The sequence below is a fragment of the Schistocerca americana genome, chromosome 2 (assembly GCF_021461395.2).
Source record: "Schistocerca americana isolate TAMUIC-IGC-003095 chromosome 2, iqSchAmer2.1, whole genome shotgun sequence".
Lineage (NCBI taxonomy): Eukaryota > Metazoa > Arthropoda > Insecta > Orthoptera > Acrididae > Schistocerca > Schistocerca americana.
This window is the reverse complement of record NC_060120.1, coordinates 1,035,804,416-1,035,818,928: the sequence shown is the minus strand read 5'-3', so window position 1 is coordinate 1,035,818,928 and position 14,513 is coordinate 1,035,804,416. Positions and strand designations below refer to the sequence as shown.

At 42.4% G+C, this 14,513-nt stretch overlaps 1 protein-coding gene across 1 annotated transcript in view; it reads right to left on the bottom strand.

Annotated features, from left to right (window-relative positions):
• Positions 1 to 14,225, bottom strand: part of LOC124596425 (gamma-tubulin complex component 5) — a 155,578-nt gene extending 141,353 nt beyond the window's left edge. The window contains exons 1-3 of the mRNA XM_047135556.1: positions 14,069 to 14,225; positions 13,756 to 13,968; positions 13,501 to 13,686 (exon numbers count right to left, since the gene is read on the bottom strand). Of these exons, the coding sequence (XP_046991512.1) occupies positions 13,501 to 13,686; positions 13,756 to 13,968; positions 14,069 to 14,134 (465 nt within the window). The 5' untranslated portion in view covers positions 14,135 to 14,225. The remainder of the gene's footprint in view (positions 1 to 13,500; positions 13,687 to 13,755; positions 13,969 to 14,068) is intronic.
• Between the last annotated feature and the right edge of the window lie 288 nt (positions 14,226 to 14,513).

Here is a 14,513-nt window from a genome sequence, read left to right as displayed (position 1 = left end):
AAACCTTTACCTGCAGGAGAAAGGTTCTTCAACATCTGAATACGAATAGAATCATGCCCTGGAGCGGAGGACCATGACCGGGCAAGTGCATTTTCCAGTTCCCGCATGGTGAAAGGGGCATTATAACTTTCACGATTCGAGGAGCGGAAGTTAGGTGGCCTAGCCTCCTCTGCCTGTTTTCGGGGGAGGAAGGCAGGGTGGTAATGAGCGGAGCTCGAAACCTCTGTGAAAAAGCGGCCGAAGGCATTGGAGACACCCTCAGGGGCCACAAGGACGTCATTCGTAACCGTCAAGCCAGAAACTGGTGAGTGGACCTTAGTGCCAGATAGCCGGCGCAGGCTACCCCAGACAACAGAAGAAGGAGTAAAACTACTGAAGGTGCTTGTGAAAGCAGCCCAGTTGGCTTTCTTTAATAATACGACGGCACTACGCACGTAATCATTTATAATTGATACAATTCGCAACTGTAGGGTGGCATTTAAAGGTGCGTAAACCACGTCGACGAGCACGTAAAGCGTCTCTACATGCTGCGGTCCATCAGGGGACCGGTACGCGACGCGGAGAAGAAGTAGTGTGAGGGATTGAATATTCAGCAGCAGTGAGAATGACTTCCGTGAGGTGTGCGACCTGACTATCGCAGCTTGTGAAGGTTTGATCCTGAAAGGTCGCCCTGGAAGAGAAGAGCCCCCAGTCTGCTTTGGAGATGTTCCAACTAGTTGAGCACGGAGAGGGGGTATGATGCAGGAGATGGATAACACACGGTAAGTGGTCGCTCAAATATGTATCAGAAAGTGCATACCACTCAAACCGGCGTGCAAGTTGGGTAGTACATATAGAGAGGACTAAATGGGAATAGGTGTGAGATGTGTCCGAAAGAAAAGTAGGGGCGCCAGTATTGAGGCAGACAAGATTGAGCTGGTTGAAAAGGTCTGCTAACAGGGAGCCCCTCGGGCAGGATGCTGGAGAGCCCCAAAGGGGATGGTGGGCATTGAAGTCTCCAGTTAACAAAAATGGTGCAGGTAGCTGAGCAATAATTTGCATCATGTCCGCCCTGGTAACGGCAGACGACGATGGAGTGTAAACGGTACAAATGGAAAATGTAAAAGTGGGGAGAGTAATTCGGACGGCAACTGCCTGCAGGCCGGTGTGCAATGTGATGGGATCGTAGTAAATATCATCCCGGACCAGCAACATAACCCCTCCATGAGCCGGAATACCTACCACAGGAGGTAGGTCAAAACGCACAGAGGTGTAGTGTTCCAAGACAATTTGATCGCATGGGCATAGCTTCGTTTCCTGGAGGGCTACGACGAGCAGACGGTGCAAGCGGAGCAGCAACTTCAAATCCTCTCGGTTGGAGCGAATGCTGCAAATATTCCAGTGAATAAGTGCCATCGTGAGAAGAATAGGAAGATGAAAGAAGGGGTCACCTCGAAGGCCGCTGAGGGCCTGGCTTCGAGCGAGTACTGCCGCCGCTATCAGTACGCGGACAGTCATCGTCCATTGGTTCTATAGGTTCATTGGCCATCTTGTTAAGATGGCCAGGAGGGGGAGCTTCCTCCGCAGGTGAACGGCCAGATGTTCAGCTACCAGCGGTGCGGCCAGGTGAAACGGATGACGGCCTGGGGCGGCAACCACTGGGTGGCGCAGGAGAAGAAATGCGTCGTGGCGGAAAAGGAGAACTGTGCTTCCTATGAGCCTTCTTGGAAGGTTGTTTAGTGGAAGTACTGGTTGACAGCTGGGAGTTCGACGTACGTAGGAAGTCTGCACGGGACGGTTCCTTCTTGAAGGCCCATGCATCTGACTTCTGGGTCTTCGTCTTGGCAGAAGCTAATGAAGGTGCTTGTGTCTGAGGGGTGACGGGAGGAAGAGCAGACATCGACCGCGTGATCTTAGCACTGGCCAAACGGACGACCATGGTGCTGAAGGTCAGATCGCATGTCTGCGTCGCCACCTCCCTGGTAGTCCGAGGAGAGGCGAGGACAGTACTGTATTTCCACGCTGGGAGCAGCGTGGGCTTCCTACTAGCAAATAGCTTGTGAGCAGCCGAGGTGGACACTTTCTCTTTGACCCGAATTTCTTGGATACAGCGTTCTTCCTTGTAGATGCGACAGTCGCGGGAGGACGCTGCATGGTCACCCTGACAGTTCACGCAACGAGAAGACGGAGGTGGACAGTCACCCTCATGGGCATCCCTGCCACAAGTGACACATTTAACCGCATTGGAACAAGACTGGCAAGTGTGATTAAAACGCTGACACTGGTAGCAGCGCGTAGGTGTCGGGACACAGGAGCGAACAGAAATAACCTCGTAGCCTGCTTTGATACGCGATGGCAGCTGAACACTATCATAGGTCAAGGAAAGTGTCCGGGTCGGTACAAGGTCATTGTTGACCTTTTTCATGACCCTATGGACAGCCATCACGCCGTGCTCAGCGAGGAAAGACTGAATCTCCTCGTCAGTCAATCCGTCGAGTGATCTAGTGTATACCACACCACGAGACGAATTCAAAGTGTGGTGAACCTCCACCCGGACAGGGAACGTGTACAGGAGTGTGGCCCGAAGCAGTTTTTGTGCCTGAAAGGCGCTCTCAGTTTCTAGTAACAAGGTACCATTACGCAACCTGGTACACGACTTGACAGATCCGGCTATGGCATCTATGCCCTTCTGGATAACGAAAGGGTTGACAGAGGAAAAATCTTTGCCGTCCTCAGATCGAGAAACTACGAGGAACTGTGGGGCAGGCGGTAGGACTTTTGTCACTGGTGGCTGGTCAAATTTCCATTTATGGGCAGAAGTCGAGAGAGAAGAAGAAGAAGAAGAAGAGAAATCCATTGCGGAGGAATCCCCCATGATTGCCAGCGTCTCCGATGGCGCGCTCCTTCCTTGTGGGGACCCTCTCAGAGGGCACTCCCGCCTTAGGTGAATGTTTACACCTCAGGTCACACCTCCCGAGAAACAGACGGAGGGACCAATCGGCATGGTCAGAAGGTATCAGCTCAGGCAATCACCCCTCCCTGGGCCTGGCCTTTACCAGGGGGTACGTACGTGCCTTACTTGTCTACCCAGGGCAGGGAATTACGCGTTACCCCGTCACCGGCTACGCATGCGAACGCGTGGGTCGGCTTTCAGGCACGCACAGGGAGGAAGGAAGAAGAGGAAAAAGAAGAGAGAGAGGACAGACTGTCTCAAACGCCGAGGCGGAGACCAGAGAAGGCAAGGAGAAGAAGGCAAGGAGAAGAAGGCAAGGAGAAGAAGGCAAGGAGAAGAAGGCAAGGAGAAGAAGGCAATGGAACGAGTAAGGAAGACAGTGAGATGGAGAAGAACAAAGAAAGGAACCAACCAAAGGAAGGAAGATACAAGAAGAAGTGAAAAACCAAAATGACCGCAAATATAGGTCGTGGAACCGTCCCTCTCCAGACGCAGGCGCTAACTACCCCCTTGAGGGGGAGGGACTCCTTTTAGTCGCCTCTTACGACAGGCAGTGGCTATTGTACGTGGTGGTACAGGCGTACCTAATGTATCTGGACTGGAGAGCTTCGTCGATCGTGACATTATAGCCTATCGGACATATCATGTTACAGAAAATGCAAATAAAGACTTCGGCAAATCAACATATATGTCACCCTCACCTTTCTCCTTGTATACACGTAGTAGACGTAAGATATCAGTTAATGAAACTGTATTTATATGGATTAAAGGTAAAGGTACCTGTGAATATGTTAAATTTGTAGGAGATTGTACAATGTATTTTCACAAATAAAGTGATCTGTAGCGTAGCTTAAAAATGGACAAGGGTACATCTAGAATCTGTCGACATAGAGTATGCAACAGCATGTTATGTCAGCTCTCTGAGCGCTTGACCTTTGACCCCGCCGATAAGGCGGTGCTACGCAATCTTGGCAGCGCGCCAGCCGCGGAGTGACTGACAAACAGCCTATTCTAATCCCCGGACCCGCATGGGGGTGAGAGAAACTACTCAACTACAGAAAGAGAATGTCTTGCTGTGATCTGGGCCATGTGCAAATTTTGACATTATCTCTATGGAAGGCCATTCACAGTTGTTACAGACCATCATTCACTTTGTTGGTTGACAGGACTTAAGGAACCAACAGGACGACTCACCAGGTGGGCACTACATCTTCAAGAGTATGACATTACCATAGTGTACAAAATTGGAAGAAAACGCCAAGACGCTGACTGTCTCTCAAGAAACCCTGTGCAAGACCATCAAGAGAGTGACTGTTTCGCTGCACTCCAGGATCTCTCTGATGAGCAGATGAAGGATGCCAAGAGATCTCAAATTATGCTTGCCTTAAATCAGTGAGAGGATGTGAAAGGACAGTTTAAGGTAGTTAATGGATCACTTTGCAAGAAAAACTTTGATCCATTTGGAAATAGGTGGCTACCAATGATTCCTAAACACACGCACTTACATGTTCTATAGAAATTCCATGACACATCTGAGGCTGGACATTTAGGATTTGTTAAGACATACGATAGGATCCATAAGAGATTTTTCTGGCCAGGTTTATTTAGGAGTGTTCGCCATTATGCGTCGCACTGTCGAGAGTGCCAGAGGAGAAAGGCAGTTCCTCAGAAACCACCTGGCCGACTAACAATTTCCAGTGTCTGCTAGTGGCAATAGATGGATTATTGTTTGCACTGATTATCTGACAAGCCATGCAATTACAAAAGCCAACGGATCAAGGGAAAGTTTTTCAATCAAATCTTGTGACAGAGATAAACCGCTGGTGCAACATTACTCATCACATGACGACTGCCTACCATCCGCAAACTAATGGGCTTACTGAACGCCTTAATAAGACCTTGGCCGATATGCTATCAATGTTCGTCAATGTTGAGCAGAGCAACTGGGATGAGGTGCTACCTTTCATGACGTTTGCCTACACACTGCCAAACAAGACACCACAGGATTTTTGCCGTTTTTCCTGGTGCATGGGCGTCAGGCAGCGCCGACGACGATGGACACTGTGTTTTTGTTACATCCTGATGATGTGGACTACATTGGCCAAGTGTTAACCAGAGCTGAGGAAGATCGGCAGTTAGCTTGACTCCGCATGCTGAAAGCTCAAGAAAACGATCGCCGAAGGCATGATGCGAGCCACCGTTCTGTTGTCTACCCGCCTGGTGACCTTGTCTGGATCTTCACTCCTGTTCGGAAGGTTGGTCTCTCCGAGAAGCTCCTCAGGTGCTACTTTGGACCTCATAAGGTTGTAAGACAGTTGTCTGATGTTACTTATGAAGTTGAAGATTTCGACCCCAACACAAGACGATCAGAGGTACGGTCCACGTCCTTCGAATGAAGCCCTATAAGGATCCTGCAACCCAGGGTAAATTTGAAGCTCCAGCGACATGCAACAAGCGGAAAGGTACTGAAGAATGTAGCAGCAAGGGAAGTTCTAAAAAGAGCACCACCATGGCGAACTTCAGTCATCAGGAGTTGGAGTATGCAGGACAGATGACTCGTTCCTGGACTAGGAGGATGTAACACCAAGACGCTGTTCTCTTAAGGAGGGAGCAATGTCGCAGAAGAAGCTGAGTAGCGCAGCCGCTGTATTATAGTAGTTATGATAATGGATTGTTGCATAGAGGGTCGTGAGTTCAAAACTCACCTGAAATGAAACATTTTAATTTCTGTATTTGGTTCGAGTACATGCTAGAAGTATACACAAATGGCAAGAATCATTGTAATGGAATGTTCTGTAGTTGTATATATACCGTATGTGTTCTGCCCAGAGGCAGTTCACTCCACACTCTTGTATGTCAAGTGCTGAATAAACTTTTGTTAAGTGAAGTTAGTGTTTGCCATTCATCTACTTACACCTTCCTCTACGTGTCAATATATCGAATCTAATGGCAACAAACAGACCTGGCGTATTTGAGAATTTCCCCGTCAAAATTGGTATCAGTGACCATGAAGTGGCGGTGGTAACAATGGTTAACAAAGTACAATGGACAATTAAAACAAGCAGAAAGATAGATATGTTCAGTAAACTACATAAAAAAATTAGTAATGCCATATCTGATGAGAAACGTGAAAATTTCAGCACAGGTAAGGAGTATGCAGAGGAACACTGGCACAAGTTTAAAAGAATAACTGACCACCTACTGGATAGATATGTACCCAGTAGGGCAGTTCATAACGGGAGGGAACCTCCATGGTACACGGTCACTGTACAGAAACTTCTAAAGAAGTAGAATTTGCTGCATAATAGTTGTAAAACAAAGCATAAGGCTAATGACAGAGAGATGCTGAATTAAATGCATTTGGCTGTCAAGAGACCAATGCATGATGCCTTCAACGACTACCATAGCAGAATATTGTCAAATGACATTTCACATAATCCAAAGCCACTCTGGTCGTACATAAAGGCTTTTAGTTTCTAGTCCCTAGCGAATGAGACAGGACCTGAAACAGACTAACAAAGCAAAAGCTGAAATGCTGAACTCTGTTTTCAAATATTTCTTTACAAAGGAAAACGCAGGACAGCTGCCCTAATATAATCCTCGTACCGTTGAACAAATGAGCCGAATAAGTTTTAATGTCAGCTGTGTTGAGAAAGAGTTTAAATCTTTCAAACTGAACAAAGCTCCGGACCCCAATGGAATCCCTGTCAGCTTCTGTACTGAAATTGCAGCTGAGTTAGTCCCTCTTCTAACTATATTCTATCGTAAATCCCTCAAACAAAAAACCTTGCCCAGTTCTTGGAAAGAGGCACAGGTCGCACCCGTCTACAAGAAGGGTAGTTGAAGTGATCCACAAAACTACCATCCAGCATCCTTGGAACTGATTTGCTGTAGAATCTTAGGACATATTCTGAGGCTCAAACATAGTGAGGGGTCTTGAACAGAATGACCTCCTCTATGCCAACCAGCAGGGATTTTGAAAACATCAATCACGTGAAACCCAACTCACACTTTTCTCTCACGACATTTATTTTTTACTATTATTTATTTATTATTGATTCTTTGGATCAAGGTAACCAGGTAGATGCAGTGTTTCTTGATTTCCAAAAAGCATTTGACTCAGTATCATACCTACATTTATTGTCAAAAGTACAATCATATGAGCTATCAAGTGATATTGGTGACTGGATTGAGGCTTTTTGGTAGGGAGAACACCACATGTGACCTTGGATGGAGAGTCATCATCAAATATAAAAGTAACTTCGGGTTTGCCCCAGAGAAGTGTGTTGGGGCCCCTTTCTGTTCATGTTGTATGATAATGACCTTGCAGACAACATTAATAATAAAATTAGGCAGATGCAGTTATCTATAATGAAGTACTGTCTGAGAGAAGCTCCATAAATATTCAGATATATCTTAACAAGATTTCAATGTGGTACAGAGATCGGCAACTTGCTCTAAATGTTCAGAAATATACAATTTTGCACTTCACAAAACAAAAAAATATAATATACTATGATTATAATATCAATGAGTCACTGTTTGAATCTGCCAACTCGTACAAATACCTGGGTATGTAGGGATATGAATGATCTCACAGGTTCAGTCATGAGTAGAGCAGGTAGTAGACTTCGGTTTATTGATAGAATACTGGGGAAATAGACTCGTGCAACGCATTCTAGAATACTGCTCAAGTGGGACTAACAGGATATTGAACATATACAGAGAACGGCAGTACGAATGGTCACAGGTTTGTTTAATCTATGGGAGAGTGTCACAGAGATACTGAAGGAACTTAACTGGCTAACTCTTGTAGACAGACAAACTATCCCGAGGAAGTCTATTAATAAAATTTCAAGAACTAAAAATAAATGTCATGTGACTAGGGCCTTACGTCTGGTCGACCGTTCGCCGGGTGCAAGCCTTTCGATTTGACGCCACTCAGCTACTCAGCTACCGGGGGAGGGAGAGGCGGGGGGGGGGGGGGGGGGGGGGGGGGGGGGGGGGGAGCGACGTTTCAAGAACTGACTTTAAATGATTACTCTAGGGATATACAATGCCCTACATATTGTTCACATAGTGATCTTGATTATAAGATTACAATAACAACTGACAACTGCACACACAGAGGCATTCAAACAACCATTCTTCCTGAATGAAATTTTCACTCTGCAGCGGAGTGTGCAATGATATGAAACTTCCTGACGGATTAAAACTGTGTGCCGGACCAAGACTCGAACTCAGGACCTTTGCCTTTCGCGGGCAAGTGCTCTACCAACTGAGCTACCCAAGCACAACTCACGACCCATCCTCATAGCTTTAATTCCGCCAGTACCTCTTCTCCTACCTTCCAAACTTCGCAGAAGCTCTCCTGCATACCTTGCAGAACTAGCGCTCCTGGAAGAAAGGATATTGCAGAGACATGGCTTAGCCACAGCCTAGGGGATGTTTCCAGAATGGGTAATGTTCTGTTATTCAATGCATTTAATATCTGATCAGTGAAATCATATATAGCATTTTCTGTAGAAAAGCCTTTCTGAAAACCACACTGACATTTTGTTTGTACTTCATTTTGACAAATATGTGAATCTACTCTTGATTATATCACTTTTTCAAAAATTTTGGATAAAGCTGTCAGAAGCATGATTGAGTGGTAGTTGTCAGCATCAGACCAATCTCCCTTTTTATGCAATGGTTTAAAAACAGCGTATTTCAGTCCATCTGGAAAAAATGACCTGTTTTAGTGAGCTATTACATATGTGGCTGAGAATCCTACTTATCTGTTGGCAACAAGCTTTTAGTTCTCTGATCTGATCTGCCATCAATTCCATGTGAGCTTTTACTTTGAAGTGAATTTATTATTTTCCTAATTTCAGTAGGAGAGGTGGTTTGAATTTCAGTTTTATCAAACTGCATAGGTATTGCCTCTTTCATATACTGCCTCGCATTTTCTAATAATAGCTGGATCCTATTTTCTCTACAACACTTAAAAAAACTATTATTAAGAGTGTTTTCTACTTCAGACTTCTTGCTACCGAATTTTTCATGGTATGAAGATGGTATTTCCGAAAGAACATATACCACTGGTGATCTTGCAGCTCTCAAAGGTAAAAACTGCAATGAATTCAGACCTTTCAGCTGCTGACAGGCGTCGATAAATACCATCGGGGACAGTGGAAAATGTGTACCCCAACCAGGACTCAAACCCGGGATCACCTGCTCTATCCATCTGAGCCATCAAGAACACGGAGGATTGTGCGATTGCAGGGACTTATCTCTGGCACACTCCCCGTAAGACCCACATCTTCAATGTACAGCCCACTTTTCACTGAGTTTGATAGAAATACAGCCCTCTTGTGCTCTAAGTTGCCCTGTTTCCCTTTTAACAATATTCCAAATTGTTTTAATTTTATTACCAGATGTACTAATCTCAGACTTTTTAGTAACTGTTCTTAATACAGTGCAGTAGTTTTTATAATGTTTCACTGTTTCTGAATCATTACTCCTCCTAGCTGTAAGATAAATTACCCTTTCCTGTTTACAAGATATTTTTATCCCTTTAGAAAGCCATGGCTTTTTAGGTGGTTTCTTACAATTATATTGCACTGTTTTCTTAGGGAAACTGTTTTCAAATATACTCACAAAGGTATCATGAAATAAGTTAAATTTTAAATTAGCATCAGATTCCCTGTACGTCTCATCCCAGTCTAACTGTTGCAAGCTTTCCCTAAAATTTTGAATTGTTAAACTGTTAATTGAACACTTATTTTGGAGGACTGTTTTGCATGACTGTGTGGAGTTATGTCATATACTGTAACTACCCGTGCATCATGATCAAACATACCATTCTTAACAGGAAAAGTTTTTATCCAGTTAAATTTACCTTTGTCTATAAAAACATTATCCATCAGTTTGCTGCTTTCCTGTACCACACATCAATAATTGACGTCAAACTGAAAGAATCAAGTAATACTTCAAGGTTAAGCTTTCTATCTGACTCTTTTAGAAAAATCTACATTGAAATCCACACAAACAATAATTTGCTTCCCTGTGTCTGACAGATAGCATAACAAAGAACCCAAGTTTTTCAAAAACAAGCTGACAATTTCCCAATGGGACCTATACATGGCTACAATTATAAAAGTACCATTATTTAGTTTAAGCTCACAAGCAAATGCTTCTATATGTTCCTCTACACAATTTTTTTTTTTAGTTTCCTAATTTTTCACACTATGACAGACTTTAATAGATATGGCAACTCCTCCTCTCTCCCTAGTGTCTCTACTTACATATGCTGCAATCTTATACCCATCTACATTTACCATTTCCATACCTGTGACTATATGATGTTCATAGTACCTCTCTTCCAACCTCAGTTTCTGAATGTTCGAAACAAACAAGCTCATCTATTCTGTTTTTCTAATCCCTTGATATTCTGATGCAATATACCAACATTATTTTTCACTGTGCCTTTACAAGAATCTTGTGACATATGAACATTATTTTTCACTGTACTGTTATGAAAATCTTGTGATATTTTAACATCTCTAGTACCTGCCTCTCTGAGCTTCTCATTGAGCTTGATTTCAATCAATGGTGGACCATTGGACACTGATCTTAGCCTAAAAAAGATATACTCCCATGAGTTTCAGTGCCCGCCTCCCCCCCCCCCCCTTTCCACCTTAAAGATTTTGCCATCCTTCCAACTAATTTACCCTTCCCTTTCCTACTGAGATGCAGGCCATGTCTTGTGAAGTCCCATCTACCAATACCATCAACAGGAACCAAACATATGCCTGACAAAGTAGCCGCCTGAAGCAGACTCCTGACAAAGCTGTTCAACTGGGGCCAATCATAGCACATGAAAGCAATAATCAAGCCAACATTTGCATCATTCATTGCAGCTGCTGTTTTTACCATGTCACATTGAATATTGTAGCCCTGATCCCTATCAATACTGTTTCCCACTCCACCTACTACCACAACACAATCCTGGTTTGTGGAACCCTTGCACAATGATACTACATCCTCTATCACTTGGCTAAGACATGCACTGGGCTTGAAAATACATGTGACCAGGTACCTGTCACCTAATTTTTCCTGCAAGATATGGCTACAACTTAACTTTCCTCCCACCTGCCTTCACCCTTCTGCTCCCTTGATTTCATCAGTTCCTCTTTAGCACTATCCAGTTCAGCCTTAAGAGATCTAATCTTCCCTTCCTATTCAGCTATTTTACTATCCCTTGAACATACTCTGCAATACCATGGAAGAGACCCATTTACTTCCCCAATTCCCATGTCACTACACCAGACAGCTGCACAGATCTCCAGAACTAACTTTCCTATGGCAGATCAAACACTTCTCGCTCATGGCTGTTTACAATATTTTTACAAAATTTATCTGGACAATAAAAGTAATATTTTACTAACTACAGATCACAAGAGTCGCTAAAGTTAGCATGGAACGATAATATATGCATATACTATTACTGTAGTAACGTAATGCACTTATACTAAGGTTAAAAATCAAAACTTGTATATCTGAAAAATTAGACCTAAGATCTCGTATGGACTATATGTACTTTACACATTTTGAAAGGAAATAAAAGGGACAACTTAAAATCTTTAATTCCTTGAGTAAATATGGGACTACTAAACACATGTCTAATGAAAACAACCTAAATTCTTCACTTAATACTTAAGCAAATGTCTTAAATTTGTATGTAAACCTACGTCAAAAGTATGCAGAAGACGGCCCTTAGGTTGCCTTTTCTTTTAGTAATACTTTGCAATGAGTAAAACCTCCAAAAGATAATATGAAACAGACTAACTTCCTTGTGGTGTAGTATTAACTTAATTGATAGTTTTTATAGAATTAACTACTTATCTTCACGAGCCCAATATTCAACTATGTGCAGTCTGCACCAGAGCTCCATCCATTAAAATATGCTCCCCAATCAGGAAAAGGTGTCTAGCTTATGTTTCAACAAAACATTAAGGTCTTTAAGTTAAAGTTACTTCCTTCACCTAGCTGGCCCATCACTCTCTCAAGCATACCCCAGAAAACCTAACATCCTATGGGTACTTGTAAATAACATTAAGATTCCTGGTGGTGATGAAGCTGTACAAACAAATGAGGTATATTTAAAAGGAAGTGTAATCTTAACATTCGCGTTGTTTGTATCAGCTTTCGCAAGTGACATTCTGAATGTATGTGTTAACAGTAAATTTGAATGTGTTGCCTTACATAGATATACTACGGATGAAGTTATGCACGTTTCCATTTAAATCTGTAAATTTTACAAAAATGTGTTTTATTAGTGAAAGATGCATTTCTTAAGTTATACAACGGTGTGTACCTGCGACACTCCCACTTTCACACTTCGGGAATTAGTTAACAATAATGTTAAGTTTTGCAGGCTATACAAATTTGAAAAATTTTAAAGATGTGCTTTTTATAATCAAATTAAAAATTTATATTTTCATTTAAATTTGAAAAAAAAATTCATTTCAACTCCATACTGTGTTGCATATTATAGCAAATCTCACAGAAAATACTGCAAAATGACATCTATCTCATTAGTTTAATTAGTATGACAGTTCGGTGCTGTTAGGAGGTTTCTGACAATTTCACATTGCTGTATTTTCAAAATGGGTTGTTGCATGTTAATAAAATCGGGTATTTTCCATTTTCTACATGTACACTACCTCTATGCCAAGTTTCATCAAAATCTGAGATGAGAAATAAAATCATTGTGCTGATTTGACATGGAATGATTCACTTTCTTACGTAAAGATGAGTTAACCCCAGAACATTATCCCACATTTCATTACCAAATGCAAATACGCAAAATATGTCAACTTATTGATTTGTCTCTGCCCACGATTCGCAATGATTCTAAATGCCAATGAGGCTGAACTAAGTTGTCTTTTCCAGTTTAAATTGTCATAAATATGAACCTCTAAGACTTCTGAAGTCGTCGTCGTCGTCGTCGTCGTCGTCCCCCCCCCCCCCTCCACTTTTATTATATTCTCACCTTGGGTTACACTCAGTGGTGTAGTACCCCTAGATGTGCATAACTCCAATATGTTGTTGCTTTTCAAACTTGACAGTGAGACAATTTGTGGAAAACCAGTCAATGATAGTTTTAAGAATATTGTTTACCACTTCTTTTGTCAATGTTTGTATCCTGGCATTGATTAAAATACTAGTGTCATCTGTAGAAAGAACTAATTAAGCCTCTTGTATATTGGATGGGAAATCATTTACAAATATGAGTAACAATAGTTGGCACAACACTGAGCCTTGGGAAACCCCATACATGAGTAATTTTAAAACCACTTCTGTTCCCCAGAAGATTATCTCTACTCACAGAGAAACTACAGCACTTTTCTAACATGGACATATATTACTTCTCAATAAACTACTTACACAGGTATAATGGAAGGGGCACATTAAGTATACAACATCACTAATATATGAACGACGCAGCACTACAGTAACAGAGTTTTTTTTTACACAACATAGTTAATAATATAAACAGCTAAAACTATGCACATACTTACATCTGAATCATCCTTGTACGGTCTACTAAACGGAGCAACTCCATCCATTAAATATGCTCCCCAATCGAAGTTCTCGTCACCATTCTTTTCTTTGACGGGTTCTGGCGTTTCATTAGGTTGAATTTTATTGGTTGGTCTGTTTGCCAAACACAGCAAGAGCCATAACATTGACCATCGCTCGTCGCACTGAAACGTAAAACAAGTCTGACCACATATGTTCACGTTTTACCTAAGGCATCAGGAACTAATGCTTACGTGGGATGGATCTTCAAATTTCTCATCTGTTAAGAACTTTTCAAAAAGCTCCGACAATCTTTTAGAAGCTTGCAAATGGCCATGTACAAAAAATTTCGTCACTATCCCATCCATAGCTTTACGAACTTTTTGCCCTTCGACAGACACGCAGCGATGATACAAAATATTTGATAATGCATAACTTTCGCACTGTCTAAGGTTCTCATCATCATCCTGCAACATTAACAAAAGCAAATGTCATTCATCGGTTATCTGCTTCTAGAGATTTTTTGTTTTTTCCCGATGGCATATAGATTACAAAATATTGGCTTACTTCGAAACCAGTTAGCTGTTTCACCAGCTTCCTAACATCCTGAGCCAACTCTTCTTTATGAGACATGACAAAAATTAACCTCAAACGACCCACCACTTCAAACTGTTTGCGGCTTTGCGCTGTTATTCTGTTTCTATACACTGCTGCCACCCTGACATTGCCTCTTTGCTCGTTCTCACTGACATTTCATAAAAAGCAGTAGCCATGATTTCTTTGTGAAAACTGTACCGTTCAAATTATATGCAGATTTCTTCCGTATGACATATCCCATTGAAATAAAAATACCTACATAATTGCACCGCGTCTGCCACCTTAATCGCTCTCCGTGCAGATGAACGATGAGACAACACTGTTTGGCGCAAGATTCAAGTGATTTGATGTCAAGACAGGATTGAAACATCTAAAACTGATAATTTGTCGTCTCACATCATTAAAGGTGCATATG